The 20960-nt window shown below is 43.1% G+C and overlaps 1 protein-coding gene across 1 annotated transcript in view; it reads left to right on the top strand.

Annotated features, from left to right (window-relative positions):
* The window catches only part of LOC143988134 (D-beta-hydroxybutyrate dehydrogenase, mitochondrial-like), a 49949-nt gene extending 29872 nt beyond the window's left edge, over positions 1-20077 (top strand). The window contains exons 3-7 of the mRNA XM_077487458.1: positions 4900-4969; positions 5051-5158; positions 6611-6752; positions 11628-11780; positions 17219-20077. Of these exons, the coding sequence (XP_077343584.1) occupies positions 4900-4969; positions 5051-5158; positions 6611-6752; positions 11628-11780; positions 17219-17688 (943 nt within the window). The 3' untranslated portion in view covers positions 17689-20077. The remainder of the gene's footprint in view (positions 1-4899; positions 4970-5050; positions 5159-6610; positions 6753-11627; positions 11781-17218) is intronic.
* The last annotated feature ends 883 nt before the right edge of the window (positions 20078-20960 follow it).

Genomic DNA, 20960 nt, shown 5'->3' with positions numbered 1-20960 from the left:
GGTCTTTACGAAGATTATGGCAGAGGCCTTGGAACCCCTGAAATTGAAGGGGATTCCAGTCGTTCCTTATCTGGACGACCTTTTGTTTTTTGCAGACTCCAGGGAGCAGGTCCTAGTCAATCTCCAGAGGGCCCAGTCTCACCTCGAGGGCCTGGGATGGCTTCTAAACCTAGAGAAGTCAATCCTGACCCCCTCACAGGAAATGAAATTTCTGGGGTATACCTTAAATTCGATTCTCCAGAAAGTTTTCCTACCGTTGGAAAAACAGGAAAAGTTACAGCTAGCTGTACAGCGGATACAGAGCAACCAGACAGTCTCAGTCAGGATGGCTATGGCAGTTCTGGGCCTGCTTACGGCAGCAATCCCGGCTGTTCAGTGGGCCAGGTTCCATTCCAGACCCCTTCAGAGGGAGGTTTTGTCAAGCTGGTCCCATCAAGATCCTTTGGAAAAACAGCTAAAAATTTCGTCAAAGACGAAAAGGGCTCTTTGGTGGTGGAGAGACCAGGCAAACCTCTCAAGGGGCCTGGTGTGGACCTTTCCTGTGGACAAGCGCCTTACTACAGACGCAAGTGCCTGGGGCTGGGGAGCCCATCTGGATGGTCAGACATCTCAGGGGGTCTGGTCCAAACAGGAAGCTCAAAGATCATCCAACTGGAGGGAGTTGAAGGCGATCTTTCTGGGTTTAGTGGCATTTCAGCAGAGTTTGAAAGGCCACCATGTCCAGGTGTTGTCAGACAACACAACAGCGGTTACCTACATTATGAAGCAAGGGGGAACCAGAAGCAGGAGCTTGATGGAGCTGGCCAATCTGTTGTTAGCCTGGGCAGAACAGAACACAGCCTCACTATCGGCAGTGCATCTGAAGGGCTCTCAGAATTTGTTTGCGGACCTCCTAAGCAGGTGCAAATTACTAGAGGCAGAATGGAGTCTGAATCAGGAAGTGTTCCTGATGATCTCCGAGGCCTGGGGGGTTCCACAGGTAGACCTTTTTGCCAGCCAGCAGAACTCAAAGGTGGACAGGTTCTTTTCTCTTCACCGAGGAGATGCAGCAATAGGGTTGGATGCATTCGCTCACCCCTGGCATTACCAGCTGTGCTATGCCTTTCCCCCCTTTCCTCTAATTCCACTAGTACTGAGGAAATTCAGGGAAGAAAGGACAGACTTAATACTAGTCACTCCTTTTTGGCCAAAAAGGCCCTGGTTCGCGGGTCTTCGAAACCTAGCCTCGAAGCCCCCATGGAGGTTACCACTCAGAAAAGATCTGTTATCCCAGGGGACAGTAAGTCATCCAGAGGTGGAACTCCTGCAGCTAACCGCCTGGTTTCTGAGGAGGACCTATTAAAAGCCAAAGGTCTCTCAGATAAAGTAGTAAAGACTCTGCTGTCCAGTAGGAAGGCAGTTACACAGGCAATTTACATGAAGGTCTGGAAAAAGTTCAACTCCTGGTGCAGTTCTAGAGAACTCAAGGTCAAGAGCACGGTGTCCGTCTTGGAGTTTCTCCATGAAGGAATGGAGAAGGGTCTCGCAGCCAGTACCCTGAAGACTCAGGTGGCTGCCTTATCAGTTTTCTTTGAAAAGACTTTATCTAAAGAAACTTTAATTTCTAGATTTTTTAGGGCTTATGCTCGAAATAGACCAGTAGCCCTTAAAGACTTTCCCAGTTGGGATTTGTCTACAGTTTTACAGGGTCTCTCGGGAGCACCGTTTGAACCCTTACAGGAAGCTTCTTTACAGAAGGTGGTTTTAAAAACAATCTTTTTGGTGGCCATCACCTCGGCCAGGAGAGTCAGCGAGCTACAAGCTCTAGCTATTACAGAACCCTTCCTTAAAATTTATCAGGACAGGGTGGTACTGAGGACGGATCCAGCATTCCTACCGAAAGTATCTTCAACTTTCCATCGATCACAGGAAATAGTGTTACCTACATTTTCTGCAACCCCAGCAAATGCAGGAGAGGAAGTTTTTCACACATTGGATGTGAGAAGATGTCTTTTACAGTTTCTGAAAGTTACTAAGGAATTTAGAAAATCAAACGCCCTCTTTGTGATATTTTCTGGATCACGCAAGGGGGAGAAAGCTTCTAAAAGTACGCTGGGTAGATGGCTTAAGTTGGCTATAACAGAAGCCTATAAAGCAAAAGGAGAAATACCTCCCTCAGGTATTGCTGCCCACTCTACTAGAGCCACGGCAGTTTCCTGGGCTGAAAGGGCTGGTGCAACGCCTGAACAAATCTGCAAGGCTGCCACTTGGTCCAGTTATTCGACATTTCTCCAGCACTACCGGTTAGATCTACTGTCTGCAGCAGATCAGGCCTTCGGCAGGAAGGTTCTGCAGGCAGTAGTCCCGCCCTAGGGTAAGTTTCTCGGTTATCCTCTCCGGGGTTGTCCTGAAAGGCGATTTGAGAAAGACTAAGTTAGACTTACCGGTGACGGTATTTCTAAGAGCCTTTCAGGACAACCGTTACTTCCCTCCCTAGGTTATGCTTAGTAAATGTATTAAGTTCTACCATGGTGTTGTGCTTTCTGTGCTTTGTTTTCCAGCGTCGGAAGGCCACAATAACTGAAGCCATGGAGGAAGAGGAGGTGTTTTTAAAGTGGGCATGTGTTTCCTGATTGCAAGGTGGAGCTACTCTCTCCGGGGTTGTCCTGAAAGGCTCTTAGAAATACCGTCACCGGTAAGTCTAACTTAGTCTTTTTTTTGTTCAACTGTCTTGCAGCGATAAGATGACTCCAGGCTCTCAGCTCTCCCCTTCTGCTATCTCCAGTGGGCGGGGCCGAGATTCCCCTGCTGATGTCAGCCAGGAAGGAGGCGAGGAGCATAGAGCCTGGAGTCAAGTGATCGCTGGAAGACACTGTTAAAATGGGTAGAAATCATGTACCTCCTTTTTTTTTTTTTTTTTTTTTTTTTAAATAAAAAAAAAAAAAAAAAATGGGCACTAGGACTTGGCTTTTTATCTGACAGAGGGTATGATATACAGATCAGTTGGTATTGAAGCAGTGGGGAGAGGAGCAGATCAGCGATAGAGAGATGACCGGCTAGGAGGGGGAGGAGGACAGAGGGAGACACAGGAGAATTGTAGATGGAGGCAGGTACACTGACCATCAGCAGCCCTGATATATATTGTGTACAGAGGGGAGGGTAGAAACTGACAGGATCAGATGGGTGTTACAGGGGGCCAAAATACACAGCACAGGTACTGTGCTGTATAACGCTCTTTAATGAGATATATATATATATATATATATATATATATATATATATATATATATATATATATATATATATATATATATATATATATAATATTCTGGGTTAAGTTGCCAGGAGGCCATATTCTAATTACTAATCTTGTAGGTCAAAAGGCTTTTCGCAGACACTTTGGTGCCTAAGCTCGTTTATCTAAACAATGGGACCCAAACTTTTTTGTTCTACAGATATTCACTTCAAAGGAAACCTTCATTTTAGATATGCAATGAAAGTGGCCAGCCCACCATCAATACTTAATTTCCCTGAAAATGTCATGCACCTTAAAGTTAAGTTTCCCACCTCAAAATAGTTTGTGCCAAGGATTTACATTAAAGGGGGCTGACTTATGCAAAGTATAGGGATTGACGATTTAGCCAATCCTTAAACAGGAATAGGGAGGCCCACCAATCAGAACCACGCCATGTCAACCAATGAGGCACAGGCCTGTAATGATATACACAGACTAGACTGGAGGGGAGAGAACACTCTGTCTGGTAGAGCTGTCATGGAGCCCTCACATGCAGTAGCATGGTAATTGCAAAATATCTCTCTTGCACTTCATCTAAATGTTTGTTTTATGTATTTTCTGTCTTGCTGTTTGTAGATTAAGGTTTTGAGTATTTTATACTCTGTATTCCTTCATGTAATGTGTGATTTTATTTTTTTTTTTTTTTTATTTTTTTACCCTTTTCCTGTACGATAGATAGATTGCTGTGTATTTAATTTAGGCCTCCTTACTATTTACCAATAAGTTTTTGTTCTTGTGTTAAAGCTTTCATTCATGGTCAACAAACTTTCATTAACCCAAATCATATCTGAGAGATATTAAAGCGGGGGTCCACTCGAAAAAAAAAAAAATTAAAAGCCAGCAGCTACAAATACGGCAGCTTCTGACTTTTAATAAATGGACACTTACCTGTCCAGGGTGCCCACGATGTCGGCAGCTGAAGCCGAGCAATCGCTCGTCTCTCGGCTGCCCCCGCTGCCATCCTCAGTGAGGGAATCAGGAAGTGAAGTTTTGCAGCCTCACTTCTGGTTCCCTACTGCGCATGCGCAAGTCGCGGTCCTGCGGAGGGGGGGGGGGGCGCTAAGGGGGTATTATACAGGTATCTGCACCCCCCCCCTCTGAAAGGTTGCAAATGTGACACCGGAGGGGGGGAGGGTTCCAAATAGCGGAAGTTCACTTTTTGTGTGAACCTCCGTCTCCAAAATATACCTTTTGGGTAACCACAATCTATCTGCATGCTTGTCTGAATTTTTTTGATTTCTAAAATGTAGGATTTATTATTATAACAAAATTAAGGTAGACTATATATATATATATATATATATATATATATATATATATATATATATATATATATATATATATATATATATATATATATATATATTAACAAAAAGGGGCATACATGGCAATATTATACTGTGAGCTTTAGCCTTAGGCTCGCCATACATTATACAATTTTTTTTTTTTTTTTTTCTTTACACTTGCCTTCAACTGTAGTGACAGGGTCTGCCTTATTGCATACAAACTGAAAGTGTTTTTGATTAGACCTCATATTAGATGGTTTGGTACATCTAAAGGAAAGTTGTTCACGAAAATTGTATAATGTATGGCCAGCCTTACTCTAACAAACTTTTTTGATTTAGGCTTCTGCAGAGGCTGTCTTCAGCTGCTACCTTAGCTGCACATCGCTCTTATGCAAGTCACACAGATGGGGTATGTGATATTTGGTATTTAAATATGTACTGTACTATGTGTACTTACTACTCACTCATACTAAACTTTTGTATTGTACAGGGCAATAAAGCTGTGCTCGTCACAGGATGTGACTCAGGATTTGGGTTTTCAATAGCTAAGCATCTACATGATAAAGGATTCTCAGTATTTGCTGGTTGCCTGCTCAAGGTATGAGGTTAAATCATCATTTTAAAACTTTGTATATCATTTTAAAAAAAGTTGCATCTGTTTCCTCTCAACAGTATTGGAGAATTTATAAACACATTGTAGGGATTTAAAGTGTTCCTAAAGTCTAAGAATCCTTTCACACTGTGCTGCCTAGGGCGTCGGCAGTAAAGCGGCACTATTTTTAACACCGTTTTAGTGGCTCTATTCGGGCAATAGCGGGGAGGTTTTAACCCTCCATTAGCAGCCGAAATGGGGTTAAGTCTGCCTGTAAAACACTGCCGCAGCAGTGTTTTGCCAGCGGTATAGCAGCGCTGCCCCATTGATTTTCAGTGGGGAGGAGCGGAGAGTTCACTGCTCCAAAGAAGCTGCTGGCAGGACTTTTTCTGACGCCCTGCCAGTGCACCGCTCCAGTGTGAAATCCCTAGGGATTTCACACTGGAGTGAATGGAGCAGCTGTTTTAGGGCAGTTTACATGCGCTATTTTTAACGCTATAGCGCCTACAAAATGCCCCCAGTGTGAAAGGGGTATAATTGTGTGGAGTTTTTTTTTTTTCCTTCATGCATTCCTTGAATGCATTCCTAGTCTTGCAGGAGACCCTGAAAGCTGCTGCTGTCAGTCGAATCCTGTGAAGAAGGGAGCCACGCTGTGGGGGCACCTGTAGAAAGGAGATGCGGAGAGTGCCAGCGGGGGACTCCAGAAAAGGAGGGAAGGGACCGTAAGTTAAGTATAACATATTTAGGTGTTGATCATCTCATCTTCATGGGTACCTTTTTTATGTTTGACCATGAGAAGCAGCCAAGTCAACTGATTGTGACTACATTTGCAACCCATCTAACTGGTTTTAAACTTTACAGGTTTTTGTTTACTACTGTAAACAACTATATATATATATATATATATATTTATATTTAGCCTATAATAATGCTTGCCTATAGGTACTGTAAATATTTCCTAAATGTGCACCGTTTAGGAGATATTCACTGTAAATGCAGCCAGTGACTGGGGGGGCCTGTGCCATAAATGGTGGCTCCCACTCGCATGTGTAGGCGTGATATAATTGCGACTCCGGACACTCGTACAGCCAAAGTTCGCAAACCCAGGAAGGAAGACCAGGTGAAGATGGAAGCACCCCCAGCTCGTCGCTGGAAGGCTTCATTCTAAGGTAAGCTGTGCATACTGTGCTAGTATGCATATAAAATATATATTCAGGTGAAAAGGATGGTGGTGCAAGACAAAACAAACACCACTGCATTGGATCACTACAGGACAATGCAGGATTTTCTAGACAGGTGAGTGTGTATTTGTCATTTAATCCAGTATAACGGGTAGGTGGCTATGTTGGGGAAGAAAAGGTCAGTTAAGTGCCTCTTTAAGCTTTAATGTATTTGTCTGGGCACATGGTATTCTGTTGCAGCATATGGAAAATTATACTTGCTACTTTCCAACTACAGGACAAGGGAGATGCTGGTGTGAAAGAACTTGACAACATGAAGAGTGATAGAATGAAGACTGTTCAGTTGAATGTGGTAAAGCAGGAAGAGATCGATAGAGCTGTGGAAAACATTAAAGAAAATTTGAAGGACCCAGACAAAGGTAACGTTATTTACATAGTCCTGTGCTTCATATTTCTGTTTCTAAAATGATTAACTACGCTATTTATTTATTTATTTTTTTATTTATTTATATGGTTTGCCAGGTGGCTCAGGAAAGTTTAAGCCCAGGTTCACTTGTGCAATCTCAAACATCGCATGTGAATTGCACCCACACTGCAGGCGCCGATCACATGCGATGTCTGTATGATGGGAGTTCAGTCATACAGTTGTATGGCTGAACTTGCATTGGATTCACAGATAAAAGGTCCAGAGACGTGGTGTGTTTCTTCCTGCACTGGAATCGGATTGCATGGGTGTTCTCACTCATGCAATTTGATTTCTGTCCCAATCCACAGTTTGCACTGCGATCTGTGAACCTATCTGGGGATGTCATTAACATTGTATTGACACCCGCAGCGGTTCACAAAGGGCAGTGTGAACTGCCTGCAGGAAAGATGTTATGCGGGAACCGGTGCTGCAATTGTGCTGCTTCCCGCATCGCCTATGTGTGGACCTAAGCTAAAAGTAGTCTCAACTGCCTGTTTTTGCAGCCTGACAGTGCCCATGCGAAAAAGGCCTTAACCACTTCAGGACCGCCGTATTGCCAATGTACGTCAACACAATGGCACAGGCAGGCACAATCGCGTAGATGTACGTGTCTGCCTTCCAGCGGGTGGGGGGTCCGATCGGACCCCCTCCCGCTGGATACGGCGGTCCGGTTCGCTCCAGGAGCGCTCCGTGATGAGGGGATGGCCGTTGGTTTTCGGCCACCCCCTCTGGATCGCTCCTGGCCAATGAGAAGCTTCCTCCCACTGTGTATTGTTTACACAGGAAGGAGGAAGTGATGTCATTCTCCTCGGGGCGGTCTTTTTGACCGGACTACGAGGAGAAGACTAATAGTAAGTGTGCACCAACACTACACTGACATGTAGGTACACATAGGTACACAAACCCCCCCCCCCCCCGATCCCTCCCCCCCCCCCCAGTCACAGTGTCACTGATTGCATTGATCATTTCTTTACTGATCAATGCATTCAGTGTCAGTTGTGACAGTAAAAACTGTCAGGACAGTTAGTGTTAGGTCCAGGGTAGCCCCCTATCACCCCCCAATAAAGATTTAACCCCCTGATTGCCCCTAGAGTTAACCCTTTCACCCCCTTTTGCCAGTGTCACTAAGCGATCATTTTTCTGATCGCTGCATGTGTCGCTAGGTAGCTAGTTATTTTTTTAGGTTCACCGCCAGGTTTTTATATCGCTAGGTACCCCGATATACTACCCAATAATGGTTTTAACCCCCTGATTTCCGCTAGTTAACCCTTTCACCCCTTTTGCCAGTGTCACTAAGCGATCGTTTTTCTGATCGCTGCATTAGTGACGCTACAGTCGCTAGGTAGCTAGTTATTTTTTTAGGTTCACCGCCAGGTTTTTATAGCGCTAGGTACCCCGATATACTACCCAATAATGGTTTTAACCCCCTGATTTCCGCTAGTTAACCCTTTCACCCCCTTTTGCCAGTGTCACTAAGCGATAATTTTTCTGATCGCTGCATCAGTGTCGCTAGTGTCGCTAGGTAGCTAGTTATTTTTTTAGGTTCACCGCCAGGTTTTTATAGCGCTAGGTACCCCGATATACTACCCAATAATGGTTTTAACCCCCTGATTGCTGCTAGTTAACCCTTTCACCCGCTTTCACCAGCGATCACAGTATAAGTGTCACTGGTGACGCTGGTTAGCCAGTTAGTTATTTAGGTTCCCCGTCAGGTTTTTATATAGCGCCAGGGACCCCCATATACTACCTAATAAAAATTTGAACCCCCTGATTGCCCCTAGTTAACCCTTTCACCACTGATCACCGTATAAGTGTTACGGGTGACTCTGGTTAGTTTGTTTTTTATAGCATCAGGGCACCCACCATTTATTGCCCAATAAAGGTTTAACCCCCTGATCACCCGGCGGGTGATATCAATTAGGTTTTAGGGTCAGGGTCTGCGTCGCCCCAGGCAGCGCTAGGTTAGTGCCAGTACCGCTAACACCCACACGCAAAGCATACACCTCCTGTAGTGCTATAGAATCTGAACAGATCAATATCTGATCTGATCAGATCTATACTAGCGTCCCCAGCAGTTTAGGGTTCCAAAAAAACGCATTGTTAGCGGGATCAGCCCAGATACCTGCTAGCACCTGCAGTTTGCCCCTCTGCCCAGCCCACCCAAGTGCAGTATCGATCGATCACTGTCACTTACAAAACACTAAACACATAACTGCAGCGATCGCAGAGTCAGGCCTGATCCCTGCCATCGCTAACAGGTTTTTTGGTAGCATTTTATATTTAAATTCGGAAGGCAGTGCTTGGTTTTCGGGGTCCCGTACGTGGCTAGGCTCCCAAAAAGTCCCCCACATGTGGTATCCCCGTACTCGGGAGAAGCAGCAGAATTTATTTTGGGGTGTAATTTGACTTCTGCCCATAGCATGTGTGAGCAATATATCATTTAGTGACAACTTTGTGCAAAAAAAAAAAAAAGTTTGTAATATTCCCGCAACTTTTGACAAAATATAAAATATTCCATGGACTCAACATGCCTCTCAGTAAATAGCTTGGGGTGTCTACTTTCCAAAATGGGGTCATTTGGGGGGGTTTTGTGCTATTTTGGCATTTTATGGCCTTCGAAACTGTGATAGGTAGTGAGGAGTTAAATCAAAAATTTGCACCCTTAAAAATCCTGAAGGTGGTGATTGGTTTTCGGGGTGCCGTGCGCGACTAGACTCCCAAAAAGTCCCACACATGTGGTATCCCCGTACTCAGGAGAAGCAGCAGAATGTATTTTGGGGTGTCATTTCACATATGCCCATAGCATGTGTGAGCAATATATCATTTAGTGACAACTTGGTGCAAAAAAAAAAAAGTTTGTAATATTCCCGCAACTTGTGGCAAAATATAAAATATTCCATGGACTCAACATGCCTCTCAGTAAATAGCTTGGGGTGTCTACTTTCCAAAATGGGGTCATTTTGGGGGGTTTTGTGCTATTTTGGCATTTTATGGCCTTCGAAACTGTGATAGGTAGTGAGGAGTTAAATCAAAAATTTGCACCCTTAGAAATCCTGAAGGTGGTGATTGGTTTTCGGGGTGCCGTGCGCGACTAGACTCCCAAAAAGTCCCACACATGTGGTATCCCCATACTCGGGAGAAGTAGCGGAATATATTTTGGGGTGCAATTCCACATATAACCATGGCATGTGTGAGCAATATATCATTTAGTGACAACTTTTTGTAAAAAAATTTTTTTTTTTTTTTTTGTCATTATTCAATCCCTTAGGACAAAAAAATAAATATTCAATGGGCTCAACATACCCATCAGCAATTTCCTTGGGGTGTCTACTTTCCAAAATGGGGTCATTTGGGGGGGATTTGTCCTGCCCTGCCATTTTAGCACCTCAAGAAATGAGATAGGCAGTCATAAATTAAAAGCTGTGTAAATTCCAGAAAATGTACTCTAGTTTGTAGACGCTATAACTTTTGCGCAAACCAAAAAATATACGCTTATTGACATTTTTTTTACTAAAGACATGTGGCTGAATAAATTTTGCCCTCAATGTATGACTAAAATTTAGTTTATTCGATTTTTCTTATAACAAAAAGAAGAAAATATCTTTTTTTTTCAAAATTTTCGCTCTTTTTCCATTTATATCGCCAAAATAAAAAATCGCAGAGGCAATCAAATACCATCAAAAGAAAGCTCTATTTGTGGGAAGAAAAGGACGCAAATTTTGTTTGGGTGCAATATTGCATGACCGCGCAATTACCAGTTAAAGCAGCGCAGTGCGAAATTGCAAAAAGACCTCTGGTCCTTAAGGTGTTTATTGGTCCGGAGCTGAAGTGGTTAAAGTGTTACTAAACCCACAACAGTAAAATCAGTGTGTATATACAGTAAAGCATGTTTGTTATACTCGTTGTGGAATCTAAGGGGTTAATCATGTGCATTGTATAAAAAGGCTGTTTGCTCTTGAATGCACAGATCCTTATCTACTGATTCCAAAACGGGTTCGGATAAGACAACTACTGGAGTCAGGCTGAACATGCTCAGTTTGGTGTGTATTGCTAGAGAGTTATATTTTCTTTCTTGGAAGCATGAATGTGATCAGCACAGGGCCAATCAGCACTGTCCAGACAGAGGGTCAGGGGTCCTGCAGCCTGATAGGACAATTGTAGGAAAATGAAACCACCTTCTACAAGCTTTAACCAGACTCTCATAGAAGTCAGAAGACTGGTCTGACTGCTGATGAGAAAAGGTATTTTGCCATTTATATTTACTAAAATAATTGGATTTCCATGTTCTGTTTACTGTAGGCTTTTAACCCCCGCTAATGGCCAAGGAAAGGGTTAATAGCAGCCGAAAAGCGCCACTGCCAAAACTCTTTGCAGGCACTTCAGCAGTGGTGCCCATTCATTTCAATAGGCAGGGGCGGTGGGGAAGCGGTGTATACATTGCTCCCACACCGCCCCAAAGATTCTGTTTGCAGCACACATTTTTTTTTTCCTGTCCTTCAAGCGCACTGCCCCAGTGTGAAGGCACTTAAGCTTTCACACTGGGTCTGCAGAAGAGGCAGTTTTAAAAAAGGCCCGTAAAACACTTCCAGTGCTCCCAGTGTACAGTATATCCAATAAAGCTACTGAATAACTGGACTCATTCTGGAGACAGGCCATATGGCACAACGTAACAAAAAATACCCATTTTAGCTTTAATTTCCATTTTTATACACTTTAATTTATATGGCATTTGCCAATTTTATAGGTTTTTGCTTGTATGATTAGTTCTGATGCTAATGGCCTCAAACACAATGGTTGTGAATGTAACATTATTTTTCCTCTTGCCTAGGTTTATGGGGCGTAATTAACAATGCTGGAATATCAACATTTGGAGAAGTGGAGTTCACCAGTATGGACACTTATAAAGAAGTAGCTGAAGTGAACCTTTGGGGCACAGTTAGGGTTACCAAGACATGTCTCCCTCTTATCCGCAGAGCTAAAGGTAAGAGACTGTAAGACCTTTAAAGAAGAACTTTACTTGTTTTTTAAATATTAAAAGTCAGTAGCTACAAGTATTGTAGCTGCTGGCTTTTAAGGAATTGACACCAGCTCATGGAGTCCAGCACTGTCTTCCTTGGAGCTGATTCTTTGCTGGGGTATGGCTCTCCTGGCACCGCCATCTTGCGTATGGGAACTTGCTGACTTCCTGAAGTCGCACAACTGGCGCTGCGCTGCTCATGTGCAAGGCACCGCAGCACTGTAGGACTGGTCCTGCTGCCTCTTGGGATGTGTGCAGTGCCCCAGGAGATTACAAGCAGGAGTCGGAATCGGTATTTGTCACAAATGATGGTACCCGTTCTCAGAATAAAGAAACCTATTGTAGAGGATGGGGGATGGGTGTTACTTTTTACTTAAAGGAGAAATCCAGCCAAAGCTTGTGGTGTGTGTGTGTGTGTGTGTGTGTGTGTTTTTGTTTTTTTTTCCTTTCTCTCCTGTCCTGCAAGCGCACCGCCCCAGCTGTATTTCTCCTATGGATCACAGGAGTGCAATTCGTTTTGCACTCCTGTGACCCATTTTGAGCACAGAGCGGTCTGAAGTCTGCTCTGCTTATGTCTTTCCAGACACCGCATCATCCTGACAATGGAAGTCTGGTTCAGCCAGGTGCCTGGACTGACACCCATCTCAGAGAGCCGATGAGAGCCCGAGAGGGCGGCTCCGCCCCTCCACAGCTCAGTGCACTTCTCCCTCTTCGCTCATTAGAGCAGAGACTGTGATTGACAGTCTACAGCTCCCTATTCACGGAGCTCTGAAAACCGAGTGATTGGCAATGTTGGATTGCTCGTTTCTCAGTGCAGAGGTGCCGGGGGACAGATGCAGCATCAGACTGGGGGGGGTCCTTTACTTCTTTTAAGTGAAGGCCCACTTTAAAGTTATATTCCAGGCAGATGTGAAAGACCGACAAAATACAGCTATGTATTTATTAAAATATTCAGTGACGTTTCCAACTGCAGCTAGTGTTATCACCTGAATATGTCCTCCTATCTGATTGCAATCCCATGTACAAGAGGGACAGAATGGGTGAAGGACTATCGTGCTATGAACCAAATCAGGAGTGCTGCATGCTAAGGTAATGGCAAGCATATATGAAGGGAGAGTAGTGATCAGAAGGCTAATATCAGTCTGCTGCAGCTCCTCCTTCACTCTTCAATAATACAGTGGGCCATACAAGTATTTAGTCAGCACCAATTGTGCAAGTTCTCCCACTGCAAGTAGACACCTGTGTGGCTGGGTCTTTCAGTATGACAATGATCCCAAACACACCGCCCGGGCAATGAAGGAGTGGCTTCGTAAGATTTCTAGGTCCTGGAGTTGCCTAGCCAGTCTCCAGATCTCAACCCCATAGAAAACCTTTGGAGGGAGTTGGAAGTCTGTGTTGCCCAGCGACAGCCCCAAAACATCACTGCTCTAGAGAAGATCTGCATGGAGGAATGGGCCAACATACCAGCAACAATGTGTGGCAACCTTGTGAAGACTTACAGAAAACTTTTGACCTCTCATTGCCAACAAAGGATATATAACAAAGTATTGAGATGAACTTTTGACATTGACCAAATACTTATTTTCCACCATAATTTGCAAATAAATTCTTTCAAAAATCAGACAATGTGATTGTCTGGATTTGTTTCCACATTTTGTCTCTCGTAGTTGAGGTATACCTATTATGACAAAGGCCTCTCATCTTTTTAAGTGGGAGAACTTGCGCAATTGGTGGCTGACTAAATACTTTTTTGCCCCACTGTATGTATTTCAGCTGTTTATTTAAATGTCTGTCTGGAGTTCAACTTACATATTCAAATTGACTGTCTTGCAGATATTAAGGTAGTAAGTAAGATATTAAGGTCTGCAAGTAAGATCCTTCATCCCGACTGCACCACCAGCGGAGGCTATTGGGTTGATTTACTAACTAGAAAATTTTGGTGCAGCTCTGCATAAAAAACATCAGCTTCCAGTTTTTCTTTTTGTCAAAGCTTGAATGAATGACCAAGCTGAAGTTAGAAGCTGATTGGCTACCCTGCACTCTCCAGTTTTAGTAAATCAACCCTATGTGCATTTTGTGTAAAGTCATAGGGATCTTGTACCCTTGAAAATGTTGTAGCGAAGGAAGACTCCTGTGCCAACAGTATAGCTCGTTCCACTTGAACCTGAGAAAAGGTGAACTGCAAATCTTCTTCCCAACTACGTATGCATGGTGGAATAATGCCTGCTACTAGTAGTTTATACAACTGAGATAAAACTGGGTAAGTGGAATGTGTCCAAGCACAGGTCTTCAAATGAAATGGCATTGTGCAAGGTGTACTGTCTTTGGTGATTGATGGATTTCAAAAATTGGTATATCTGATACTCTGACCAGTTGTCCAAAAGGGACTCTAGTGAATGCTGGATGACTGCAAGAGGACACCTAGTCTAAGCATATTTTAATTAATATATTTTGAGTAGGAAGGGTTACATCTTCTTCTTTTTTTCTTCCTCCTTTTCTTTCTTTCTTTCTTCTTTCTTTTCATAGGAGAATATCGCTTTAAACTGAGGGACATCCATCACGTGTCTCTAATAAAATCCTTTCCCTCTAAGAATGCTGATGGGGATTCTTAATTCATTAGGCTTGCCATACACCAGGCATGTCCAAAGTCCGGCCCACGTTCCGGTTTTCGGATGGCCCGCCTAGTAATTTTTACATTTTATATCTTTTGTGGCCCCCAACGAATCCCCGAGCGCCGGGGCCCACAAAAGATATAAATGCCTTGGGGAGGATGGGACAAGCGCCGCACAGGATACAGGAGTATTTCCTGTGTAAAAGGAAGTCCTGTCTCCTGCGCTGACATTGGACAACTGTTCTGTCCATCACAGGAGGCAGGACTTTCAATTAAAGAGGCAACCGAGAAAACGGGAGTTTCTCCTGTTTGTCTGTCGGCGCTTGTCCCGCCCCCTCCCTGTCTCCTCAAGGCAGCAGATGGACATGAATCAGGCTGCACTGTCAGCAATGGGGAGTCTACATTAATGCTAATGTGGGTGCTGCATTCATGGCAATACGGTGGATGCTGCATTCATGCCACTTGTGAGTCTGCAGATGGGCACTGATTAGGCTACATTGATGGTCACTGATCCTTATTTTGCTTCACAGTTCTTTATTTAAAATGTAAGATTTCTTCCTGAAACTTACTTTGTAAAGTTAAGGTGCATGTTTTAAGCCGATAAATACAGTATATCCAAATAAAATGCCCAAGCTCATCTCTTCACCACACACACAGCCACAAAGGCAAGATAATTCTTGTTGAGCAGTGTATTGGTGCTCGAACGAACACACTTAGACCGAATTTTAATGGTTTAAAGAATGTCAGGCAAAATGGTCAGCCCTCAAGCATGTTCACTTCATCAAATCTGACCCTCTTTGAAAAAAAGTTTGGACATCCCTGCCATACACTGACAGATTTGTTTTCATTCAACCTGCAGGCTGAATGAAGACAATAGGCTCAATTCATATCAGTCTAAGGGATTCTGCTTTCACAGGACACGTGTGTATAAAAACAAGTTAACGTAAATACAAAAGATCTTTATAAATGTCAAATATTGAATGAAAATATTATCAAAAACTACACACCTATATAAATGCCCTTCTTCCACCAATAAAAAAAAAGATTACTTTTGTCATTAGGAGGTTTACCTTTTTCCTTTCCTATAAACAGGAAGTGAGAGGAGATGCCTTCAAATTAAAAGAACCCCAGGTCACCAGAACTAGTGTCCCCATTGGAAGTTTTCCCCTCCATTACTTTTCTAGGGAGAACCCAAAATTTGGGATTTTCTTTAACTTTCCATTATAGTATTTCTACATTCCTTACATTTTTTTTTTATTTCGAGTGGTTGTACTGGGATGATGCCTGCAGCTGCAGGTCAGCTCTCTTGTAATAGCTTTCCGCGGCTCTTCCAAGTGCACTTTCAGTGCAAAGTGGATTTTCCTTTAGTAAATAACCCCCCTTGATGCATCAGGCCTACTATGCATAAAGTAGCAGAGCAGCTTCTAAGAGAAACATTGTTTTCAAGATTGAGGTCGCACTGGGCTGGGGTAGGCAGCACTACCATTAAAGCAATTCTGTATTTAGAAGAAAGTGAGAGAAGAAAGTGATAAATTAACAGTACAGCTTTGTCGCAGGTGCTTGCTCTTATATATGCATCACTCCTCCTGTACGTTTATCTGCTGACCCAGTTCCCTGAGAAGTTCATGCCAAAACACGCTTTCTGAAAGGTTAGGCAGAAACCTCATATGATTGTGCTTATGCCTGGTGCTTGGCCATTTAGGTAGAAAGTGCCACATTGTAGAAGTTAGGATAGTGTATATGTGCTGCATACATTGAATACTATTTTTTATTTTTGTAGTTCTGGACCATGTAGCTGTTTAAAACAAACCAAACGTTTTATGCCAAAACACATAATTGTCAACACAGGTTACAGAGAGACAGGTTCCTCCGGATCATCTTCAGCTAGGTTTAATGGGTGGTCAGATAATGGCTTGAGGTTTGTAGATGAAGTTTATCAGGTTTTTTCTTTTTCATTGGGAAGGTGGAGGAACACACCTCCATCACTGAATGTATGTAATGGCAAGGCATGCTGGGGTGTGCTGCAGGGACTATTGATGTTGGCTGCTGGGGGATCTATTATACCTGGAAGGGATATATTTTTGCGAAAGGGGGGGGGGGGGGTCCAGTTAGTGCTGGGAGAGATCTGCTGTTGCGGAAGGGGTCCATTGTTGCTGGCTGCTGGAGGGCCTCTTGATGCAGGGGATCTATTTTACTGTTTTTATTGTTTCATCACAAAATTCCATACTTAATTACTTAACACCACAAAATGATACTATTAGTTCTATATACTCTAAAAGGGGCTGTACAGGAAGGTGGGTAGGGGTGGAACCAAGGAATGGTGCTTGGAGGTGGTTAGGTTGTGGCGTCAAAGGGGTGACTCAGAAAAGGGAAGTTTCAGCACCCATTCGCTGAGGGGAAAAAAAGCTCTAATCATTTACATTCTACCCAAAATCAGATGCTGTGGTTGATTCTCTAAAACTAGAGTGCAAAATATGGTGCAGCTCCTGTTGTTTTTTTGTTTTTTTTTTGTCAGCTTAATTGAACATGCTGACGTTAGAAGTTGATTGGCTACCATGCACAGCTGCCCCAGATTTTGCATTCTCCAGTTTTAGTAACTCAACCCCTGTGCACTACCATTCCTTCTATATTTTAAGTTCTATCCTAGCGGAATACTGCATAGATTAAACAGAGTTAGACATATTGGTGTAGTTATACTACAGTATAGATATGATGACCAAGTCTAACATGTTTGCTTGTAATACCTGAATTATGGGCATGAATTATAGTCTTCCTTGATGTCTCTTTTCAGGACGTGTGGTGAATATTAGCAGCATGTTGGGGCGCATGGCAAATCCAGCTCGTTCCCCCTATTGTATCACCAAGTTTGGGGTAGAAGCATTTTCTGATTGCCTGCGCTATGAGATGCACCCAATGGGAGTGAAAGTCAGTGTGGTTGAACCTGGAAATTTCATTGCAGCCACAAGTCTGTACAGTCCAGAAAAGATCAAAGCTATCGCTGATAAAATGTGGGATGAATTACCTGAAACTGTGAAGAATGATTATGGAAGAAAATACTTTGATGAGAAAATCGCCAGAATGAACACATATTGTAATAGCGGCTCAACTGATACCTCACCTGTCATTAACGCTATCACTCATGCTCTAACTGCTAAGACCCCTTACACTCGTTACCACCCTATGGATTATTACTGGTGGCTTAGAATGCAAGTCATGACCCACCTGCCTGGTGCTATATCTGATAAGATTTATATTCATTAAGGGAGATCATAACATTTAGGTAGTTTATAATCAAATACTTTTTGATTTTGCCTGCAGCGTTTACTACCTCGCTTCACATTGTTGCCAACATTTAGAATGTGCTACTTCTATGTCCTGTGCCTTTGGTCATAGGAAGAACATTTCTTCTAATTGTGTCTGTGTAAAGCTTATAACATGTAGACAAGGATTTTTCCTGTTTTTTAGACATCTGTAACTGTTTTCCCTCTTTCATTATAAGGGCTATATTAATAACTGAATTTAGAGAAGGCTGTCAAAAACTTCAGGTTACTAAACAACCTTTTATGATGCTAAAAGAAATAGAAAACACTATATATATATATATATATATATATTTTTTTTTTTTTTCTAAATGCTGACGTACAATGCTAAATTAGTCACCCGCTATGTGAACACCTACCTCATTCCTGGATGTGTGACAGCAGAATATTAATGGAATGCTTGCTGAGTTGTGCAGTCTTTTCTACTATGCTCCTCAGGGAAACGGCCATTTGCCTTTTTATTTCAAATTTTTACATTAAAAATATCAAGTTGTTCTAAACGTAATACTTGGCTGCATATTGCTTCTACAAACCTTAACGCATTTTATATAATTTTATAACTATATATTAATGTTGAAACATGTACATCAGCAGTAATCTTTTCTGTAGCATAGCTGAATGTTGTAATAAAATTATTTGTAAGCAGAAAGGTTTAACATATTTTTTTGTGTGTGTGTATATAATTTTATTTGTTATATTGCATATAAAAATGCCATGCACAGCTGTGGTTTACATTTCATACTTTTGACTACTCCACTCTAGGTACATTATATACTTTGTAAAGTTAAGCCTAGTATACACGGGCTGAATGTCAATAGAATCTGGCTGACGTTCGGCCAGTGTGTACTGCAGCTGGTCAGACAGAAGCCAGCTTCTGTCGAGGGGGTATGACCGAAAAAAGGTCTCTCAGCCAATGAGAGAGCTGACCAGAGTATTCCAGTGGGGGAAGCTGTCTCCCTGTCAGAACACAATAGAAGAGCAGGGGGGAGATCGTTATACTGACATTGACTGGTTAGTACAGCGGCTCCCCTGGAGCTGTCGGGATTTTTCCGTTTAGCCCTGCTAGATTGAGCGAAAAACAAAATCCATGTGTACTAGGCTTTAGGCTGTGTGTAGAAAAGTTTATGTAATGGAACAGATTAATTTCATTAAGATCAATGTGATGAGAGATGTATTTGTCTGTAACACCACTGTCAATGTTAAATGTTTTGGCTCAACCCAATAACTGTCACTTATGCTGGATATCTTGGTCTGTTAACCACTTGAGGTCCCGGCCATAGCCGAATGATGGCTACAGCGTGGACCTCAATTTCCGGGAGGACGTCATAGGATGTCCTCCCCTGTGCACGCTTTCTGCGTGTGCCCTGCGGGGAGCACGTTGTGATCAGAGTCACTGAGACTCGGGGTGATCGCCGATCCGAGTAAGTGGCCGGACCAATGACAGCTGATCACATGATGTAAACAAAAGCTTGGTAAACGTTTTCCTTTTTTTTTTTCTCCTCACACTGAGGAGAAAAAAGCCGATCACCAGCTTATGTTAAATGGACATCGGTCCCAAAGAGGAAGGAACACAGGCACCTCATCTGTGCCAATCAGTACCCCCTGCCAATGCCAACAAGTGCCATCTATCAACGCTCACCAGTGGTGCCAATAAGTGCTACCTATCAGTTTAAGCCATCAGTGCCCATCACTGCTGCCTCATCAGCGTACATCCAATGAAGGAGGAAAAATTACCGGTTTGCAAAATTTTATGACAAAATTAAAAAAAAATAACAAAAGAAAGCTCTATATGTGGGGAAAAAAGTTATAAAAATTTCATTGGCTTACAGTGTTGTATGACCGCGCAATTGTCATTCAAAATGCGATAGCGCTGCAAATTGGTCTGGACAGGAGGGGGATGCCCAGTAAGCAAGTGGTTAAAATAAATAAGATGGCGTGGAGCGCAAACACTGGCGTACACTGCTGCCGCGGGTTGACGTCACTTCCGGGTCGGCGGGGAGAAGCTCGCGTTCGGGACATGTGTGATGAAGGGACACACGTGTCCTGAACACCAGCTCCTCCCACCCGACCCGGAAGTGACGTTGGCACGCGGCAGCAGTGTACGCCAGTGTTTGCGCTCCACACCATCTGGAAGCATCGTATCCCAGCGGTGTGCCCGGTCCAGGGGTCGCTCTCAGAAGCCTCTTCCACTGCCTAATCCACAGCCTATGGCCTCTCCTTCTCTCCTTCCTGATCATCATAGCAGATGCTACCACTACATGCCTACCATTGTACTACGTTTATGAGTGGATTTGATTTTACTTTTATTAAACAAAGCTTTTTATACTGCACTTAGAGTGTGCTGTTCCTTTTGTTTGTTTGTTTTACTGGCCAGATCACCAGATGAAAATAAGGGAAGAAATGCTAAAAAATAAAAAATAAATGCAGCCGTCACATCTAAGAATTTTTAAGGTGCAACATATTACATTTTTGCTTTTGGGTAAGGTAAACTGTATTGCAGAGAAACACAAAATTTTACATTATATGTCTAATAATTATACTAGTACATACTGTATTTTTAGTAAAGAAACATGCATACATTGCATAGCACTCAGTAATTGTGTATATAAAACATTTGGACCATAGTGTCCCTTTTTTCTGCTAGATAGGAGGTACCATAATCCTCAGCGCTGCCAGAGTCTCCTGAAAATGGATAATTTCTGGTAATGAGGAGTTTAGGCCCACCCCATCCCACAATGCAGGCATTGGTTCCTAAGTGACTTATGTAGACCTGAGCATTGTATAGGAATGATAGGTGCTTTCTGCGACCTTAATGGCTCATTTAGACCTGTGGTTGGGGGAGGTGTAAAAATACGCCACTGAGAGGCGTTTTTGCCAACCACCTCCTTAAGCTGCAATAAATGGGATGGGGCTGTATACATACTATGGACGTGATGCTTTGCTTTGGGCTGCAGCAAAATCGACCTGATATGTAGCGATTGGCTGGCAGCATCCCCTCTGAATCTAACACATTCAGGTGAATGTGGAAGCACTACAAACATTCTGCACAAATGGGGTTAAAACAAGGGCGGGATTTGGAGGAGTCACATCGCTTCCTTGCCATCTGTCACCTCTGAAGTGTGATTTGAACGCAGATCGTGCTTCAGAGGACAGGTAGAGTTAGAAGTAGGAAAAAGAAATGTGAAAGGTGTAATACACTGCGAGAAACCTCCC

This window comes from Lithobates pipiens, unplaced genomic scaffold, assembly GCF_037356315.1.
Source record: "Lithobates pipiens isolate NorthernLeopardFrog02 unplaced genomic scaffold, aLitPip1_a1.2 Scaffold_18, whole genome shotgun sequence".
Lineage (NCBI taxonomy): Eukaryota > Metazoa > Chordata > Amphibia > Anura > Ranidae > Lithobates > Lithobates pipiens.
The sequence above is the reverse complement of the archived record's forward strand: the minus strand, read 5'-3'. Positions and strand labels throughout refer to the sequence as shown.